The sequence below is a fragment of the Aotus nancymaae genome, unplaced genomic scaffold (genome assembly GCF_030222135.1).
Source record: "Aotus nancymaae isolate 86718 unplaced genomic scaffold, 86718_ANA_hifiasm-v0.15.2.pri h1tg000059l, whole genome shotgun sequence".
Classification (NCBI taxonomy): Eukaryota; Metazoa; Chordata; class Mammalia; order Primates; family Aotidae; genus Aotus; species Aotus nancymaae.
The window spans coordinates 29,856,282-29,877,590 of record NW_026988473.1 but is presented as its reverse complement, the minus strand read 5'-3'; the positions used below and the strand labels follow the sequence as shown (position 1 = coordinate 29,877,590).

The 21,309-nt window shown below is 35.2% G+C and overlaps 1 protein-coding gene across 1 annotated transcript in view; it reads right to left on the bottom strand.

Annotated features, from left to right (window-relative positions):
- The window catches only part of DCDC1 (doublecortin domain containing 1), a 498,476-nt gene that overhangs the window by 460,182 nt on the left and 16,985 nt on the right, over positions 1-21,309 (bottom strand). The window contains exon 2 of the mRNA XM_064365537.1: positions 8,841-9,010. Within this exon, the coding sequence (XP_064221607.1) occupies positions 8,841-9,004 (164 nt within the window). The 5' untranslated portion in view covers positions 9,005-9,010. The remainder of the gene's footprint in view (positions 1-8,840; positions 9,011-21,309) is intronic.

The following is a 21,309-nucleotide window of genomic DNA, read 5'->3' as shown; positions in this document are numbered from 1 at the left end:
GTATATATATATTATATATATAGAAAAAATATGCCGTATATGGGCTGGGCATGGTGGCTTATGCTTGTAATCCCAGCACTTTGGGAAGCTGAGGTGAGAGGATTGCTTGAAATAGGGAGTTTGAGATCAGCCTGGGCAACATAGCAAGACCTCATCTCTAAAAAAAAATTATAATAAATCTTAAAATCAAATAAATTTTTTAAAGTATAAATTTCAAAATAAAATAAAGTATTATAACCTATTGGTTCTGTTTCTCTGGAGAACCCTAATACATTTGCTATTTGTTTCATGTTTTACCTACCTGTTCTATGTTCCTTTTCACTTCTTTCTTATCTTTGTTTAGATCAAGAAATAATTTTCCATTATTTCATTTCCCCTTCTATTAGGTTGTACATTATACATTTAACTTTATTTTTTACTGGTTACACTACCCATTACAATATGAATCCTTGTCCTATTAAAGTTTAACATAATTACTTACACATTATTTTCTAGATAATGCACAAACCTTAAAACACATTGTATCTGTTTATTATTGCTTCCTAGGGCTGATGAAGAATACCTTTATTTCCATTTTCATGAATAGATGCACCTGTCTTTCAGGGGTCCTGGCTTTATGCAGGGAGCTCAGCTCCAAAATCTTCCTTGCTTGAGCTTGAGGTTTTGCATCCTGTCCTTCCTGTGCTGCTTGAGAATGATTAGTTATATACATTTTACATTATAATTTCTTTTAAGATCTACATTTTTAAGATCTACATTAAGATCTATAGAGCTATATTTTCTAAAATTCAGTAGGCTGTATGATTGTTTTGCTGAATTCTGTCTTTTTCAGCTGATACTTAATTTAATTTAGTGCTGTGATCACTTTCATTTATTGGCCCATATGTAGTCTCCATGAACAGGTATAGTTCCTTTCCATGTGGATTCCTAAACCAATTGTTCTAGAAAATGGTCTTTTGTCCAAAAACAAAACAGAAAAACCCCTCACCTTCTCCTCGCCTACTGTTGAGATTTTCTATAATATTCTGGAATCTGGGCTAGTTTTATAACATAGATTTTCTTTTTAATATTTCTATGTCAGTCTGATCATCTTGTCCTGGAAGTGTATATGGAGCCTGCAAATTTTCCATTACACCTGTAAATACCTCACATATAAACAGACAAAGTAGTAGCTCCTTTTTCAGTACGATTTCTATGCCAATCCCATATGAAGGAATGTGTCTCCTCCCTGTGCATCCACACCTGCCCTGGAAAGTTTGATAGCTGGAATTACTATATCTCATTGGTTATTTTCTATCATATAAAATGCTAGCCCTTAATTTCTGTCAAATATTTCAGTTTATCACTGTATTATTTAAGCTTTTGCCATGATATAGAAACATTCCTTTTAAGCCTGAAGTTTAAATTCCACTGAATTGGATTAATACAAGAACATTAATCCTATTACTTCATAAGTACACTTCCTTTAAAAATCCATTTATATATCTACCTATCTACCTACCACTTATTTCTCCATCCATTATTAGTTTTCTTTTAATGTACAACAAACTACCACAAACTTAGTGGCTTAAAACAACATCTATTTATTACCACACTATTTCTGTAGGTCCAGAGTCGGAGGAAAGCTTAGCTGGATCCTCTGTTCAGGATATCACAAAGCTGAAATCAAGGTATCAGCTGGGGCTGCAGTCTCAGCTGATGCTCAGGGTCCTCTTCCAAGCTCATTCAGGTTGTTGCCAGAATTCAGTTCTTAAACAGCTATAGAATTCATACTGACTATCATTTTTTTTTTTTTTTTTTGAGGCCAGCAATAGCTTAGCTTTCTAAGTTCTCTATAATCTCTATCATTTAAGAGTTCTTCTGATTAGGTCAGGCATATCCAGAATAATCTCACTTTTAATTAACTTAAAGATAACTGATTATGTGGCTTAACAACGTCTGCAAAAATCTTTTCTCTTTAGCCATATAATGAAACCTAACCTGATGGTGATATTCCATTATATTTACAGGTCCTATAGATCTTAAACATTGTGGAATTCACAACCCCCTTGATATTTCAGGGTAGCATGTAATTACACTTACCCTCTGAAATTTTCATTAAATCTAGTTTACAAATTTTTGCTTCATAAAGCAACAACTAAGTAATCTTTAAGGTCTAAAAATATAAGAAAATATTATTAGGAAGGAGTACAGGAAAAAAAAGTAAGTTAAACCATAAGAATTAAGGAGATGACTACAGATTAGACAAGAATAATTTTCTCCTCAATGCCTCTTTTTAATGGCATTAGTAAACCTTAGTGACTTTTATAGCAGTTTGAAGAAAACTCCTAGTAAAATCATACTTCTTGGTCTCACATTCAACAATTTTTACCAAGTGGTGCTGCTCATTACTCCCCTGTAATATCCCTCAGGTATAATTGCACCACATTGCCTTCCATAGTTCTTATCTGCATACCTTTTTACCAATAGTGTTCACTCAGCTAATCTGTACCTATTACTGTATTCCTTTCAAGAAGTAAATATTTAATAAATGTTAATCTCAATTTAGAACTTAATTTTCTAGAACCACTTTCACAATAACATTAACTGTCAGGTGAAAGAACTACTAAATAGTTTCACATATAAATTTACAATTACTAATCACGATTAACTGTGAAGGAAAAGCCATGGTTACTGAAGGGAAAAATTCCAAGGGTTAGGGTCATAGAAAAGGCCGCACCAAAACTGTTCAGGATGACAAGACACATGAGAGAAGTTAATCCCACCAGATCCTAATTATTCCTTATTCCAAATCATTTCCCCAGGCCCTGTGAATAAATGATGTCCTGTTTTGCATATTGCCATGTTTGCTTTGTTATCTGTTATGTGGTATCAGATGATTTCAGATCCCACTCTGCAAGAGTAAGATCCTTGTTTTACATCTGCTACTTTTCCACAGGAACTCAACCAGTGGTTGATAAGCAAGAATTATTCTTTGGTAATTATGACATTATGCAAAAATGTATCAAAAATGCCACTGAAAAGAAACAAACATAATTTAAGAAACAAAATATAAGAAAGCTGAAGCCAAGAGTTATGTCAGGTAATGTTGATTATTTACGTAAGTAATTTCCCTCATTTCTTCTTAGATAAAGTGTCAGTTATTTTTAAGAATTCATCTTCCTTACATGCCCATGGAAAGTATCCTATGAGTAATCCTATCAGCTCCAGCGAGTAAATCTTCAATGGTCTAGAGTCAATGATGGTAATTTCATTTCCCTTTACCTTGGCAGGTTAAGTAATCAGCTTGTGATCTAATTTTGGCCAATGAGACATGAGGAGTCTTTTATAGAAAGGTTTTTTGCCCTAATGAAAAAGAGATATACATGATCAAACATCTATCTTCTTTACTCGGACATTGTAGAGTGAACATGTGATGAGCCATCTTGCAAGCAGGAGGGGTCAAGCCAAAGGATCTAGCCAATATTTTGAGGATGGCAGAGGGAAAGACACAATGAGCCAGACTTTTTGATAACACTGCTGAACTGCTGAATTTAACCCTAAAATTGCTCTCTCTCTGAATTCTTCTTATGTGAGATAATGAATGTTCCTCATTTTTAAAGTCACTTTCAGTTGAATTTTGTTACTTTTCACTGATAGTGGCCTAACTTACATGATCAACTTTCCACTACTGCACTAAATATAATGGACATGTAATATAATCAATAATATGAATTACTTTTGCTTTTAGTTTTATTAAACACCTTTACTAATATTGAATTAATTTCATAACATAAAATATAAACTATCTGCTATTTTCTAAAAATTATATTTTAATCAGAAATATTTCACCAGAAATTTCAGCATAAGCATAAAATGACACGGAGTTTTTATTTTCCCTCTTGTAGAAACACAAAACATCCTTGCTAAGTTTAGATTTCTATGGCATAAATTTGCATGTGGCTAATAATTCTATTCTTAGGCAGGAAATGTGGCTACTTTGACAGACCGTGGCTCAAAAACAAACATGCAGGTCTAAGTTATCACACAATTTGGATATGAATTCAACAGCAGGATAATGAAATGACAGTTGCCAGGGATTTGTACTTCCTGTCATTTCACACTAGTGTTGCCTGTCAAAATGTCTCTTTTTCTTATACAGAAGACATAGAATTTTTATGGATAGCAATTACTTACAATATGAAATGAAGTACATCAAATCTAACAACCACTCTTTAGCCCTTCATTATTTGGTAGTCTCTTTGTTAAATGTAGTCAACCATTTTCATCTAAATTATTTATTTATACTATATATTTGACAAGCATATATTTCTTGCTTTATATTTTTATGGCATTTAAACCTTCCTGAAGAGTTTTTTTTAATATTATCATTTGTAAAACTTATCTTTATTATAGTACCATTTTAATGGTAATTAAGCTCTCTAATTGAAATATATACAAATAAAATATAAACATAAACGAGAATGACCATAAGTATGTTCAATAATGAATCATCAGTTTAAAATACTGGAAAGCAACCAATAAAAGAAATAACCCCACTTAGGTTCGGTGAATGTAAGCTTTTATAAAATCTCTTGAATACAAAAAACACAAAGATTTTATTAAACTTCATCTTACCCTTTCCCCAACTTGCCTAAACTTCCAAAGATACAAATAACTTTCTCTAATTGCTAGATTCTCTGATAAAATACAATTTAAACATCATAGAAAATCAGTAATAAAAAAAAATTCCCCACAAGTTTTATTTCCAATTCTAGAAGAAGGTGTAATTCTAATTTGGCCTAAAAATATTTATAAGGGTTTTCCAATTGCAGAGCAATTTCAGGATATTTTATTTTCAGGATATATTATTGTAACACATAACAAATTTTTACTTGCAACTCAATGATTGAATAATAACCAAAATGTTACGTTCAAACTACATATATACTACATAGAAGATATTCAACTAATGTTTGTTAAGTTAAACTTATTTACTTTTGCAGAAGAAAAACTTCTAAAGAAGAAGAACAATTTCTAAGATTTGTAAAGACACATCTCAGCATAGCACTGAGGGTATAAATCATTCCACCCAAAAGGAAAAAAGTGGTTTTTTTTGCTTGTGTAGAAGTATACAGAAATAAAAATAAGGCACATGTAAAATTTAAAATGGGGGGGTTATAAATATTATATACAACTTTTCCAGAAGAAAGTTAAATTTTCAGAAAGAAACAATGATCTAGTCTTTCAACATTTTATAATAAAATATTATATTTATGTGTAGATCTGCAGAGATATTTTTAAAGGCTTGAAGGAAAAAATCTGGAAAATATTTTGAACTAAAGAAAGTATAATTTGTGGGGTAGCAGGCATCTAAAACAGTAAAGGTGTTACCATGCTTCATTCACCATTGCTGTTTCCTTCTCACTCCCTTCTGCCACCTGTTCCATGGTGGGAAGCAACAGTTCATTTTTGGAATGATGAAGTTGCTAAACTTAAACTGTCCATAGAAAAGGCAATATATCTACATGTTTACCTTTCAAAAAGGATCTAAGATTCATTCCAAGTAAAAAGTACCCAAGATAAATGACATTAAAAAGTGACTGAATAGATTAGGCGGTTGTTAGTATCCTCAAAAGCAAGATTTGTCTGTGAAAAAGTAGCCTAGATAATGTACAAAAAACTGGTTAGTATTCACTTTTTAAAAACCAATTTCAGTTCTCATTTAATTTACTAAAAGTAATTTTTCTCCTCAGGGAATTGTAAGAGTTGGTAATGTGCTGGGTTGCCAGCAGGATAAAAAATACTCTAACTTCCCATTATAAAAATCATTAAATCACATTCCTTAGATGATCATTGGCTGAAAATCATTAAAACAATATATTTTACATGTGAGATGGAAAAAATATATTCATTGTTTACAACATTCTCCTCATGTAAAAATGCAATTGTAATTTGGAGATCTTCCACTTCAGCACATGGAGTGCTGGATATGAATATGGTGAAACTGTGCCTGGATATCTGTTACTAATAAATAACTGATTCTGTTATCCATGTCTCCAAGGCTATTGCCCTATTCTGGGTCACCTGGGAACACATCAGACTACAGCTGGGCAAGACAAATTTACTATTGTACTACTTTCCTGGAAGTAGCCACAGAAATGAGGCTACACTTTTTTCAGTACATGACCTCCAAATGGTGAATCATAAAATGTGAAGATGAAACCTTTGGTATAATAAGCTGAAAACATTTATAATGTTGGTGTTGGTTTTCTTGTGAAGCGGCGTGTCCTGGCACAGAGGTTGTCACTCTGTTACAAGCAAATGCAGCATGGAGTGACAGCAGAGGAAACACATGAACAGAGGGGAGAAGAGTGGATAATGTAAATATAATAAAAAGAAAACTAACAGCATCAGATAATAACAAGAAAATAAAGTGGTCACTGTATGGCTACTTTGAATGGATTTAATATATATACATATATATGTAGGCATATTTTGTAAAAAGTACAATGTATTATTAATGAAGAAAAGCACAATCTCTATGATACAAGTAGGAAAAATAAATTGACTTTATTTTAATAATCGTTTCTCATAAAAAGACCATAAAGATGGTAGAAGAAAGGTGGCAAGGAAAACAAGAATGAGACAAAAGAAGTTTTAACCTCAATCAGGGGGAAAATATCTTTACTCAAAGAGAAAATTGCCTCTCTCTGATAATCATATTAATACCAATGGCTCTTAGATTACCATTAGCCTTTATGAACTTGACCCCTTTCAGGTTGAAACTCATCATTTTCTTTTTCATGAAGGTAAAAGACCTCTGAGCACTGTCTACAGCTTTCCATTCGATGGCCAAAAAGAGGGTTACTTCATGTTCATGGTTTATCATAATCAAAGTTGATGGTAACAGGCAATACTGATAGAAAAGAAGTTAGGATTCAAAGAAAGAAACAAAAGAAGCACATTGAAACAAAAACTATAAAAAACAGGCAGTAGAAAGTGCCACATGGGAAGAAAGACTGACATATGATGAAAAGGACAAATAAAGCCAGTATTAACCAGACTAACAAAGAAAGCAAACAAGAAAAAACAGGAACAGATTGAATAAGTGAAAATATATTTAGCTTTACCAGAAAAAAAATTAAGTAGCTAAAAATGCACAAAAATAGTTAGAATAAAAAGTGAATGTATTACCATTTTGAAGTAGGAAATTGGAAAAAAATGCTAAAGGCAAAAAAAAATATGTGCAAGAACGCATTGCATTAGAATTGGCATTTGTATAAAGGAACATTATTTTTTCTAATAAGTCATGAGTGACTTGTGTACCTACAATATAACACACAGGGTATTCATTTTTTTTAAAAGCTACACTGTATAAAGGATCTCAGACACTGCTAATATGCACTTATAGCTGAGAGGAATAAGGCAAAACAAAGATTAGCTGAAAGTCAAAGTTTCACTTTCATCTTAACCTAGTGGCACACACACAAAAATAAACAAATACTCAGTGGTCTAGGAAAGAAATATAATCTAGCATTTCTATAAGGAGATTAACATAATCCTTAATTTATGAATAATTTATTGATTTTCTTACAGTCTCAGTTTTCTACTTAACATAAAGACTATGGCATCACACTTAGCCAGTCAATAGTTTATCAATGTATAAAAAATACCTTTTAGTACTTTCACTGTTTTTGTTTTTGAGACAGAGTCTCACTCTGTTGCCCAAAAGCTGGAGTGCAGTGGCGTTATCTCAGCTCACTGCAACCTCTGCCTTCCGAGTTCAAGCAATTTTTCTATCTCAGCCTCCTGAGTAGCTGGGACTACAGGTGCGTGCCACCATGCCCGGCTAATTTTTTTGTATTTTTAGTAAAGACGGGGTTTCACCATATTGGCCAGGCTGGTCTCAAACTCCTGACCTTGTGATCTGCCTGCTTTGGCCTCCCAAAGTGCTGGGATTATAGGTGTGAGCCACTGCATCTAGCCAGTTCTTTCACTTTCTAACAGAGTAAAAGCACAGAAATAATACCCCTGTCTCCTCTGCTTTGTATTTCTGATAAATGCTGTGGTGTTAGATCCATTTGAGTTCACACCATACCTTCTCTACTTACTAGCTGTGTGAGCTTAGTCAAGTTAATAAACCTCTCTGCCTTTTCTTCCTCTAGGTAAAATGAATATATTTAGACTACCATCTGTTTTATATTCCTGCTAGTGCTGTTTTGAGAACAAAATTGATAGAATGCAGGTTAAGTGCTAAGCATGGTGACTGGCACTTAACAAGTACTACCTGCCATTATGCTTATTATCATTATGCTACCTGTTGAAGTCAGATCCCAGAGATAATTTATGTTTATTGCATCATCTATATTTTTTTCTTCCGAAAAAGGAGAAAAAATAGAAGGGCTGTACCCTAAGCAACAACCTCCATAACTCAACACATCTCAAAATTACTTATTTATGTCACTTCTGCTTGAAATTTCTTTTTTTGGGACAGAGTCTCACTCTGTCACCCAGGCTAGAGTCAAGTGGCATAATCTCAGCTCACTGCAACCTCTGCCTCCTGGGTTCAACTATTTCTCCTGCCTCAGCCTCCTGAGTAGCTGGGATTACAGGTGCCCATCACCATGCCCAGCTAATTTTTTTGTATTTTTAGTAGAGACAGGGTTTCACCATGTTGGCCAAGCTGGTCTCCAACTCCTGATCTCAAGTGATCCACCTGCCTTGGCCTTCCAAAGTGATGGGATTACAGGCATGAGCCACCTCACCCAGCCAAGACTGATTGAACATCTAAACTACTTTCTATAAACACTTTTATCCCCTTCAGTATTCAGTTTAAGCTGCTGAAATAAAGTTCTTACCTTGGTAAATCATTCAAAATATATTTGTAAATTGGGTTTATAGTATTCCCATCCAAGGTGCCTTCAGGGCTACTTCGCTGTAATACTTCCATTGTTTTAGTCAAGGGGGATAAAGAAGACTGAGATAGTGCTTCTCTGTGATCTTCTGCTTCTATTTTTGCCATTTTCAGCTAAAAATGATAAAGAAAGTTATTTAATTTTAAATGTAAAATCCTACATAGATTACAAATAGAGGCTGGGCATTAATCACAACTTACTTGTCATCATGTTATTTTAGACCATATAGCAATTATTAAATGTGAAATTCCCTTAGAAATTAACAGACAAGAGCCTAAAGAAAAAAATATGAATCTAAGTCTATAATTAGTATAATTGTGTTTAAGAACAAAAAAATGCTGGTTTGTTTCAAAACATTTTAATTTTTGCTATTTGCTGGAAAACTGCTTATATAAATTACAAGTAGAATTACTGAAAAAGCACACCACAACAATTTTTTTTTTTTGGTTTGTCCTTCATCCCTGTTTTTTGGAACTTACCTTCCTTCTGATTCTGTCTGTCAATTATGTGGCCTTGCCTTCAAGACATGAAAATGAACGTCTACAAGGCTGGCCAATCAAAATTCCCTATTCTCCCACACACACACAAATTGGTAAATCAGAGTCCTGATGAAGAAAGTAAGCAGGGCTGTATTCTCCTGGATTGCTAACTTTAAGAAAAATGTAAACCTCCACCATTGAGATGAAGCCAAAAGAGATGAAAACAGACATAAGAGATGGAGAGAGACAGAAAGTGAGATTCCTGATGACAACATTTGAATCCCTGAAACCAGCTATTAAAAACAACCACCTCTTTAGTTTCTTATGTACATGAGTCAACAATTTCCTTGCTTTGCTTAACCTAGTTTGAGTTGGGATTTTCTTATTTGCAATCTAGAAATATTGAGTAATACAGACAATCTAAACTTTCTTATGACCAAAACAATATGCCCATAAGAAATCATGTCAAAGAATGTTAATTATAGCAGCAGTCCCCAACCTTTTTAGCACTAGGGACCAGTTTCATTGAAAACAATTTTTCCAGACCAAAGGGTAGGGGATCAGTACCTGGGGTTTGGAGATCCCTGACCTATAAGATCATTTCCAGGGTGTAATCATAGACTCACAATGCTGATTAAAATGGCTACAAAATCTCATCTCTGAAGTATCCCACTAAGACAATAAAGAGGAGTCACAAATTAAGATGACATGCCAGGCCTAAGGAAAATATATTACTTTTAAGGTAAAAAAAATTACATTTAGTTTTTACTGTTGTTCTGAAATAAATGCTTTCATTCATTCACATGTTATTCATTGAGCACCTACAATATATCTGATATTGTTCTAGGCACTTAAAATTTTTCAGTGAACAAAGTAGAAAAAAAATCATTGTGCCCTATGCAGCTTACTTTCAAGTGGAAACAGATAATCAACAATAAACATTATAAATAAGAAAATTGTATAGATGTTAATAGGCAATAAATGCTACAGGGAAAAACTGATGAAGAAAAGGTAAATTGGAAGTATGCAGGAGTGGAGGGAATTGCAACTTTAAGTAGGGTTGTTGTTGTAGGCCTCATAGAGCTGGTAGCATCTGGACAAAGACATGAAGGAGGCAAGAAAGTTAGTCATGCAGATACCCAGGTAGACCCAGGAGGGGGGCCTTAGGGCAGGCATCCAGGAGGTCCTAAGGAGGGATATATCTGGCAAGTGTGAAGAACAGCAAAAGTAGATGAATAGATGAACAAAGAAGATTGTAGTTGGGATGAAGTAAGAAAGGCAATGGAGGAGGTGGACACAAAACAGGGCCGTGGAGGACATTGTTAGGGCTTTGACAGAACTAGTAAGCCCATGGAATGTTTGGAGCAAGGGAGAAATATGATTTCTTAAAAAATATATAATTTTGAATTCTTTGTCAAGATTGCACCAAATGTATTGAAATAACTGTACTGCAATGTCCTGATGTGTCCATATAGTAGTATTTTCTAATACTTGTATAAACTTTGTGGCAGAGACTGCCAATTATCTGCCAATATCCATTTCTTATTCCTTCTACAAAACTAGAATCCCTGATTTTTAACTGAGACATATGGCTGCCTAAAATAAAGACTGTATTTTCCAGTTTTCCTTGTAGCTGGGTAGGCCCATATGAACATGTTCTGGCCAATGACATGTTAGTGGAGATGGTCCATGCAAGTTAGCGTACCCTTCTTTTTCCTTCTTTCCACTACCTAGAATGAAAACAATGGCTAGTCCTGGATTGGTCATCTTTAATTTTGATATGATGCTAAAAATGAAAGCCAGGACTGGGGAGGATTGAAGGTGTCTGAACCTCTGACAAGACGGAGTACCATATCAACCCTGGACTAACCACCTCTAGACTTTTACATGAGAAATAAGCACCTAGCTTGTTCAAAACAGTGTTAATTTGGGTCTTTGCTAACTGCAGTTAAACCTAATCCTGAAACACCTGCCTCTCTTGAACTAAATTGCTTTTTCAAGAACCTAAAATATAAGTATTTACTTAGAGCAAAGAAATAAGGAGAACACTAGAATGGTTTAAAATATAAATTTAACTCGGAATCTAGTAATTTGGGGTTTTGGGCCTTGCAGGGTTGAAGAACTATTTGTGTATCCCAAACTGGAACTATAAAAAGTAGTACTCTACAGTGATGGCGACAGAAGATGAGACTGTGGTTCTAAGCTTTTCAAAAACCCATTTCTGTAAGAGTTCTTCATTGTTTGAGCATGATGGCTCATGCCTGTAATTCCAACACTTTGGGAGGCCGAGGAGGAAGGACTGCTTGAGTCCAGGAGTTTGAGACCAGTCTGGAAAACACAGTAAGAACCTTACTCTACAAAAAATAAATTAACTGGGTGTGAGGGTGCATGCCTCTAGTCCTAGCTACTTGGGAGGCTGAGACAGGAGTATTGCTTGAGCCACGGAGATTGAGGCTGCAGTGAGCCATGATCATGCCATGCCTCTGCACTCCAGCCTGGGTGATAGAGTGAGACCTGTCTCAATCAATCAATCAATCAATAAAACTAACATAGCTGTCAAAGATCAGATTAAGTTTGCTGTTTTTCCACCCAAGCTTGTGTTAGAAGACCTCAAAGGAATCAGTTTTATGTTGAAGCACAGAGTCAGTGGACTGTTCAGATTTCGGCACAGGGAATCAACAAGTTGGACGTCAGAGACCCAGTTAGAAAGTCGGTAATTATAAAGACGACAGACGGACAAATATATCATGAAGGGAAGAAACCAGCGTAAAAAGGTAGAGAATACTCAAAATCAGAATGCCTCTCCCTCTACAGGGGATTGCAATTCCTCATCAGTAACAGAACAAGGCTTAATAGATTACACGTGTAATCTATTAAGATTAATAGATTCATTCATTCACATGTTATTCATTGAGCACCTACAATATATCTGATATTGTTCTAGGCACTTAAAATTTTTCAGTGAACAAAGTAGAAAAAAAATCATTGTGCCCTATGCAGCTTACTTTCAAGTGGAAACAGATAATCAACAATAAACATTATAAATAAGAAAATTGTATAGATGTTAATAGGCAATAAATGCTACAGGGAAAAACTGATGAAGAAAAGGTAAATTGGAATGATTCTAATCCAATAACAGAAGCAGGTTTCAAAACGTGGGTGATAAGAAACTTCTGTGAATTAAAAGAACTTGTTCTAACCCAATGCAAAGAAACTAAGAACCTTGAAAAAAGGTTTGACGAAATGTTAATGAGAATGGATCAAGCAGAAGGAAGGATATCAGAAGTCGAGGACCAACTCAGTGAAATGAAACGAGAAGACAAGAATGCAGAAAAAAGGATGAAAAGGAATGAGCAAAGTCTCCAGGAAATATGGGACTATGTGAAAAGACCTAATTTACGTTTGATAGGTGTACCTGAATGTGATGAAGAGAATGAATCCAAGTTGGAAAATACTCTTCAGGATATCATTCAGGAAAATTTTCCCAACCTGGCAAGGCAGGGTAATATTCAACTCCAGGTAATATAGAGAACACCACAAAGATATTCTTCAAGAAGACCAACCCCAAGGCACATAATCGCCAGATTTATTAGGGTTGAAATGAAGGAGAAAATACTAAGGGCAGCCAGAGAGAAAGGTCAGGTTACCCATAAAGGGAAACCTATCAGACTTACAGCAGATCTCTCAGCAGAAACCCTACAAGCCAGAAAAGAGTGGGGACCAATATTTAACATCCTTAAAGAAAAGAACTTTCAACCCAGAATTTCCTATCCAGCCAAACTAAGCTTTATGAGCGAAGGAAAAATTAAATCTTTTGCGAACAAACAAGTACTTAGAGAGTTCACCACCACCAGGCCTGCTTTACAAGAGCTTCTGAAAGAAGCACTATACATATAAAGGAACAACCAATATTAGCCTTTCCAAAAATATATCAAAAAGCAAAGAACTTTAACACAATAAAAAATTTACATCAACTAATGGGCAAAACAGCCAGCTAGCATCAAACGCCGGTATTAAACTTACATATATTTTAATTGGATAAAAAGCCAAAACCCATCGGTATGCTGCATCCGGGCCCATCTTACATGCAACAATACACAAAGACTCAGAGAGAAGGAGGAAGATTTACCAATCAAACAGAGAGTAAAAATAAACTAATAAACAAAAAATAATCTTTTTTTTTTAAAGATTATTCTTTAAATAATATAGTAGTATTTTCTATAATACTAGTGTATTATCATACACTGTATGATATTTGCCTAATTTCATTAGGCAAATATCATACAGTGTACTTACACAAACCTAGATGGCATACTACACATCTAGGCTCTATGGTATAGCTGATTGCTCCTAGGCTACAAACCTGTATAGCATGTTACCATGTAGAATACCACGGGCAATTTTAATGCTATAATAAGTATTTGTGTATCTAAACATAGAAAAAGTAATGCATTGCACTACAACATTACAATAGCTATGTCACTTGGTGATAGGAATTTTTCAGTTCCATTATAATCTCATGAGAGTACCGCTGCAGATGTAGTCTATCCTTAAGCAAAACATTCTTATGCAATGCATAACTACACACATACACACACACACGCACGCACGCACGCACGCATGCACGCACGCACGCACGCATGCACGCATGCACACATTTTTTTGGTCCTGTTTCTCTGGAGAACCCTGACTAACATATCCTCTTTCAAAGACCATGTTGCCTTGCAAGGCTGAGGTGGAACTGGTGCCAGAAAGACTTTCCTGAAGGAAGGACCAGTAGAGCCAGTCAGATGATGGATCAGTTATGGTGACGTGGGTCAGCAAGAAGCTATGGCAATGACAGCACCACCAATAGTACTGGCAGCACCAACAGACAAACTAGCTGACATTAGGGGTCATTCTCATTCTGGAGGGGGCAGCAGGGTAACTATGTGGTTATGAGGATTAAATGAAATGGTGAACTTGAAAGCATTTGGCACATGGTAAACTTTGAATAAATGTCTGAATCTGCATCAAATAAGAAAAAGTATCGCTCTATACATAGTTTAGTAAGAGAGGGTACTTTTCTCCACCTAGCACTCCTCTGTTGGCCCTCTTACTCTCCCTCCCCCTTTAAATGCTTCATGATAGGGTGGGTGAAGCTCTCTTCTACGGCATCTTTAACAATCATTGCCTGTTGAATTCTTTCATACGTTGAGTCCTAATTGGGAAATGCTTATAAGTGAAAATCTAGCTGTGTATAGCAAATCAAAAGTATATGATTAAAAAGCAAAGCCCCTTCCAGAACAAAATCCACTGACTGTCCTGGTGTGTTTACCATATAATCCAATTATTAGAACATAAAATTTGCATCTAACTACTCAAAATAACCTGAAAAAAACAGCAATAGTTTTATTTTTTACTTATGCACGATTATAATCCTAACTTTCAGTGAAAGAGGTAACTATTTTAGTGGTAGGTGTAGTTTGTTTGTTTGTTTGTTTGTTTCCCATAAAATAGTTCAGGAGTCAAAGCTAGATGCAGTGGTTCAGGCTTATAATCCCAGAATTTTCAGAGGCCAAGGTGGGAGGATCTCTTGAGACCAGTAGTTCAAGACCAGTTTGAACAACACAATAAGACTCCAACTCTACAAACAAATTTTTCTTAAAAATTAGCCAGGCAGAGTGGTACATGCCTGTAGTCTTAGCTACTTGGTAGACTGAGGCAAGAGGATTACTTGAACCCAAGAGTTTCAAGGTTGCAGTGAGTATGATTGTGCCATTGCACTCTAACCTGGGTGTCAGAGTAAGATCCTGTCTTTTTTTTTTTTTTTGAGACAGAGTTTCACCCTTGGTGCACAGGCAGGAGTCAAATAGTGCAATCTTGGCTCATCACAACCTCCACTTCCCAGGTTCAAGCAATTCTCCTGCCTCAGCCTCCCAAGTAGCTGGGATTACAGACGTGCCACCACATCTGGCTAATTTTTTTATTCTTAGTAGAGATGGGGTTTCTCCATGTTAGGCATGCTGGTCTTGAACTCCCAACCTCAGGTGATCCACCAGCCTTGGCCTCCCAAAGTGCTGGGATTACAGGTGTGAGCCACCATGCCTGGCCTAACCCTGTCTCTTAAAAAAATTAAATAGAGGTGGGGCACAGTGGCTCACGTCTCTAATCCCAGTACATTGGGAGGCTGAGGTGGGCAGATCACTTGAGGTCAGAAATTCAAGAACAGTCTGGCCAACATTGTGAAACCCTATCTCTACTAAAAATAAAAAATTAGCCGGGTGTGGTGGTGGGTACCTGTAATCCTAGATACTCAGGAGACTGATGCAGGAGAATGGCTTGAACCCAGGAGGAGGAGGAGATTGCAGTGAGCCAAGATCGTACCACTGCACTCCAGCCTGGGCAACAGAGTGAGACTCCATCTCAAAATAAACAAATAAATAAATAAATAAATAAAATGAAAAACTTTCAAGGTACTTTCAGTGGGATTAGTTATATAAATGTGAAATCATTACCATTATTAAAAGAAATATTTCTTCTGTAATATATCTATAAACAGTGTCATCCTCACTAGAACTAGAACATATTCACAGGATAAGTAGAATATGCAAAATATAACTATAACAGGGTTTCAGGTAATACCCCTGCACCTCATTTAACTGCTAATTAAATGAGAATTAATTATTCATTAGAAACTAAAGAAATAAAAATGTGTTCATTTTAATTTGACTGACACTAAATACTATGGTATTTTAACAGAACACTGATAAAGGCATTGCCTTATGTTTTATTAACACATGCATAGTTTATTCACTGACACAGAAAAACCACAATTTTGCTTTACTTCCTATTTCTCAACAATTTTAGATCACTATGTGGTCCCTTCTGATGCCCCCTCCTAGGGTAATCTTGCATCCTTTTTCATAAAAGATATTCATGTCCATAGTGATTGAGTCTGGACTCTGAAGCCACAGTGACTGGGTTTGCCTCCCTGCTGCACACTTACAAGCTGTGCCACTTTGGACAAGTCCTATAACATCTTCGTGCTTCAGTTTCTTCATCTGCAAAATGGGGATAAAAATAGTAACCATCTCATAAAGTTGCTGTGTTTGGCACATAGTAGGTACCACGTGTCAGCTGTTGGAGAACAGAGTACTAGTGGTCCTCAAGTTGGAACACTGAGTACCAATAACAGTTCATGTAGAGTTTCCAAAAGGCATGCAAGTGCGGATAATTTTAAGAAAATCAATTTCTAGATTCTTTCCTTCTATATATATGTACTTTAAAAAAATACATCTGCCTAAGAAGCTGCCTGTCCTCACTAAAGTTTAATCTTGGGCAGTCTCTATTTCTCATTTTATAAAAGAAAAGCACTTTCTTTTGGCCCATTCCAAGGTTTCAAACCAAGGAATAACTCCACAATTCCTTTAATCAAGAAATTATGCATGCTTTCACTAACTTGTATTATTAATATATTTTTTCATAAATTTTCTTTTTATGGTTTGATAAATATCAGAAATGGTAATATATTCAAACTGTTTTGAATAATTGCATGGTATTAGTAATTATAATAAAAACCCAATCCTGATGAAATTTTTCTACACGTATAACCTTATGGTCAAAGGTCATTTTAAAAAAACTTGTTATAGTGTGTTGTTATTACATATAAAACCTGTTATGTGAGACAGAGTAGACTATAAAAAACTTTCAATTATAAATGATAAAATTCTATGAGAAATGGAATAAATATATAAGTTTAAGGAAAAATAGAAAAGATGTAAAATTTCCAACTGCTGAAGAAGATCTTGTTAATGTGTCTAATGTTTTAAAATCACTGTAGTATTCAGGTCTGGGGCTAGAAACATATCTGTATGCGTGACACCTTGTCATACTTAAAACAAAGGACTTTCTTAAAAGAATAAATTCTATCTCCATCATCTATATTCACACACATCCTGTTGTTTCTCTCTTTCTCTAAAGAGCTCTACTACACATTCTTTCAGATGGAGCATGTCAAAAGCACACAGGATAAAGGCAATTCCACTGGTCAAAAATGGGACACTCTGAAGAGTAAAAAAATAAATAAATAAAAGAGGGAAACATCAAACATATAAATCCATGAGTATCTAATAACACTAAAATTAAAATTTATATTTTCTCATCATTCACCTTTGGAGATTGCTAGGGTACCAATTTATTGTTCTGGAAAAGAAATGTACTTTTCCTTCTTTCCTGAATTGGCTACAATTCAAAGCAGCAAATATATGATGAAAGAAAATTCTTAATAGAAGAATCACAGCGAATAAATATAGATGGAATAAAATAATTAGAAAATCACCATTGCATAAACTCTAATGAAATAACAGATCCAGATAATGTTTGTCCAGGTAATGCCTGCCATCATGAGATGAAAAGACAAAGGGAAATTTACAACAGATGAATCTGACTGATAACACTTATACTATTGATTCATATTAATGTCACTAAAATAGGACAACTAGAAATTGTTTCTTCTTGTGTAATTCCACAGGAATTATAAACACAGGAATACCTGTGAAGCATTCTTGCCATAAACACTGAATCTAACCAAGTTGCTAGGTCCAATTTCTGTATTTTTTTTTTTTTTTTCAGAAATATGTGAAGTAGAGTAACATGTTAAAAAGTCATGGCAGAGAAAACAGAGAAAGGAGAAATGTTACAAATGAAGAGACTTAAGAATCATTTCAACTAAATGCAATGCATAAATATTATTTTGTTCCTGATTTGAACAAACCTTCATAAGACATACATTTTTGAGACAACTGGTGACACATGAATATATACTGCTTACTGCTTAATATTAAGAAAATTATTTTCTTGAATATGATTAAATAGTACTACCATGATAAATCTTATTTGTTAGACATGTAAACAAAAGCATACATGAGTACAATATGTTTGGAGTTAGCTTTAAAATACTCCAATAGAAAAGAGTAAGGGAGTAAAGGTAAGAATGTCAGAAAGCTGATGATTCTTTAACTTGGGTGAAGAGTACATGGAGGTTTGTTTTACTGTTTTTCTTTTTGTATGTGTTTGAAAATGTTCATTAAAAATATTTTAAACAAACCATATAGAATTTATATTCTATTAGATATATTTAAAATACACATAATGGTTTTTTTATTTATTTAAATTTTTTGAGACAGAGTCTCACACTGTCACCCAGGGTGGAGTGCAGTGGTGCTATCTTGGCTCACTGCAACCTCTGCCACCTGGGTTCAAGCGATTCTCCTGCCTCAGTCTCCCGAGTAGCTGGGACAGGCGCCTGCCACTACGCCCAGCTAATTTTTATAGTTTTTAGTAGAGATGGGGTTTCACCATGTTGGCCAGGCTGGTCTTAAACTTCTGACCTCATGATCTACCTGCCTCGGCTTCCCAAAGTGCTGGTATTACAGGTGTGAGCCACCGCACTTGGCCAATAGTTTTATTTTTAACATAGCATACCAGAAATCACATATTTTCCAACTATTTAAGCTTATAACAAGAAATGTTAAGTGTCAACTTAAAATGTACAAGAGATTATATGCTTTTCAAAATTGTATTAGCGAGTACATGAGCAAAAATAGTTGAATGTGTTGTTCTAAACAATAACTACCTCCAGCCTCAGCAGTAAGGAGACAAAGGAGAGAATTCAAGTGGGACAGAGCTGACAACTTCCTAATCCTATTTCCCAGGTAAATCGGGACTTGCTTAGCTCTCCTGCATTTCCCTAGAGGAAAGGTGAGAAACAGGTTCTCATAATTCCTTCACAGTGAACTATGTGCTTAAGACTGCCACAGACTCACCATAATTTAACACTCCTTTTATAGCTTGGTCTAGCTCCCTAAACCAGGTAGCGATGATCAATGCATTAGTTCAAAATCCAAATTGTGAGGGAAGGTTAGTAAAGTTCAAAGTAAAGCATACTGTCAAGTGAGAAATTACCTTCATGTAATGGTAGCCACCAAATACATTACGAGGCAGGCTAAATCCGAGGGCTCACAGACCAAATTAACATGTTCATTTCATGTAATTTCCTAAATAAATTTAAAACAAAAAGCAAGGGGAAAGCAATGAAATAGGTTGACACTCTTATGATAGGATGTGAGTGGCAGGACCACCGAGTATGTATCCTGGGTTACATGCTAGTCACATGCTCTGCTTTCTCTGTGCCATGTCAGACTTCCCCATAATAATGTGTTGTAAGAACCAGAGCTCAGATTTGAGTCAGGTGGCCTAGAAAGAAGGTGCCAGGGGTCAAAGGCACATACTTGATAATGAGAGACAAAGGGGCAGGTATACTAAAGGGTTTTATTTGCATTTCTTGGGCATAGTACTGTGGGCCAATATAGGACCTTACTGGATGTCATAAGTAAGTGGCATGGCACAGCTGTCAGCCCAGAAGTGACAAGATCATAAACTGGCATTTCTACCTTTCTATCAAGTAAATACACACTTGTCTATTCTACCATATCCCATTTATTTTATTTGTCTTGGAAAGTTTTACAGGTTACTAACTTGCTTACTATGTATATTTAATACATCTTTTAAATTCTGCTTTTCTTAAACTACTTTCTTACTCATATCTATATTAATACATGCTAGGAGTTTCACCTGTATCTCATAACATACTAGCTGACTTCCTATCTATTGTCAAGATTTCTTATAAATGTCATCATCTAATTTGTTTTCTTCTATAGAAGAATTGAATATTCAAACTCACATTTTCTAGTGGGACAGAGATGACACAGAGCAGAGAAAAGCATGCATATGGAAGAAAGACACAAGTGAAGACAAGAAATGGAATTACCATCATCTTCAAAGATTTCAGGTCTCTTTTCTCTAGCTTCCAACACAGCCAGTAAACAGATGTCACCTCTCAAAGGCCAGTCCCAATGTACATTGGAAACACTTAGGTAGAGTTTTAGGTCATATTCCACGAAGCAAGAGTTTGTATCTGTGCCTTGAAAATTGCTGCAGCATTCCAGCAGCAAATACCTTATTTTCTGCCACTCAACATGGCCTCACCTATTTAATTGCCACTTACCTCCACCAATGATGAAACGGCATTCCCATACTACTGTGGAAGCCATTATACACTGTGGTATGAACTTTAGGCGTGTTAAAATATTGGCAAGGTAGCTAATGACTGTTGGTGCAGAAGATATAAGTTGCTGTCACACTCAACCTTACTACGAGTCATGGAGATCTCATTTGCAAAGGCCCATCTCCGATAGAGCTGGTCCAGAAGGTTAACCAGTCAATTGAATTAAGAAAGACATTTGATTTCTTCATTAAATCTACCTTTCTGGTGTTGTGTAAACATGTAAATCACATATATACACCTGCATTGCCAAATTATTCTTTTTAAAATCAATTTTATGACAATTAAAATACAGTTTACTGTGAAACAGTCTATTCTTCTACAATGTAATAGTTCTTTCCCTGAGTGAACTTGCATTATCAAAACTCATTTTATAAAAATAATAGTTTAATTTTTTTTAAGTGAGAAGGTTAAGAACTAGAGTTCCAGACTCTCAAATAAGTTATTTTTCCTATTAAAATTTCAGTGATAAAGATTTTTGCTTGTTTCATTTTAATAGCTGTAATTGTACAACTAGACAAACTAAATGTCTAGGATAAATCTAGCTATCTAGCTTTTGCCTTAATCTACACTACCAGACTATGTTTAGCAAAGCAGTTCTTGCATATTCTTATCACTTCATTATCCTGTCATCTATTGTTATGATGAAAAAATCAATTTTATGTAAACATAAACAAGGTGCCTTTGTGGCCCTCCAAATGTGTTTCCCCTAAAACCACTTTGCTAATTCCTGACCCCATCATCTATCCATTCAATCAACAAATTATTGAGTACCAACTATTTCTAGACTTTGAAAACAAGACAATGAATTCAATGTTGACAAGACAAT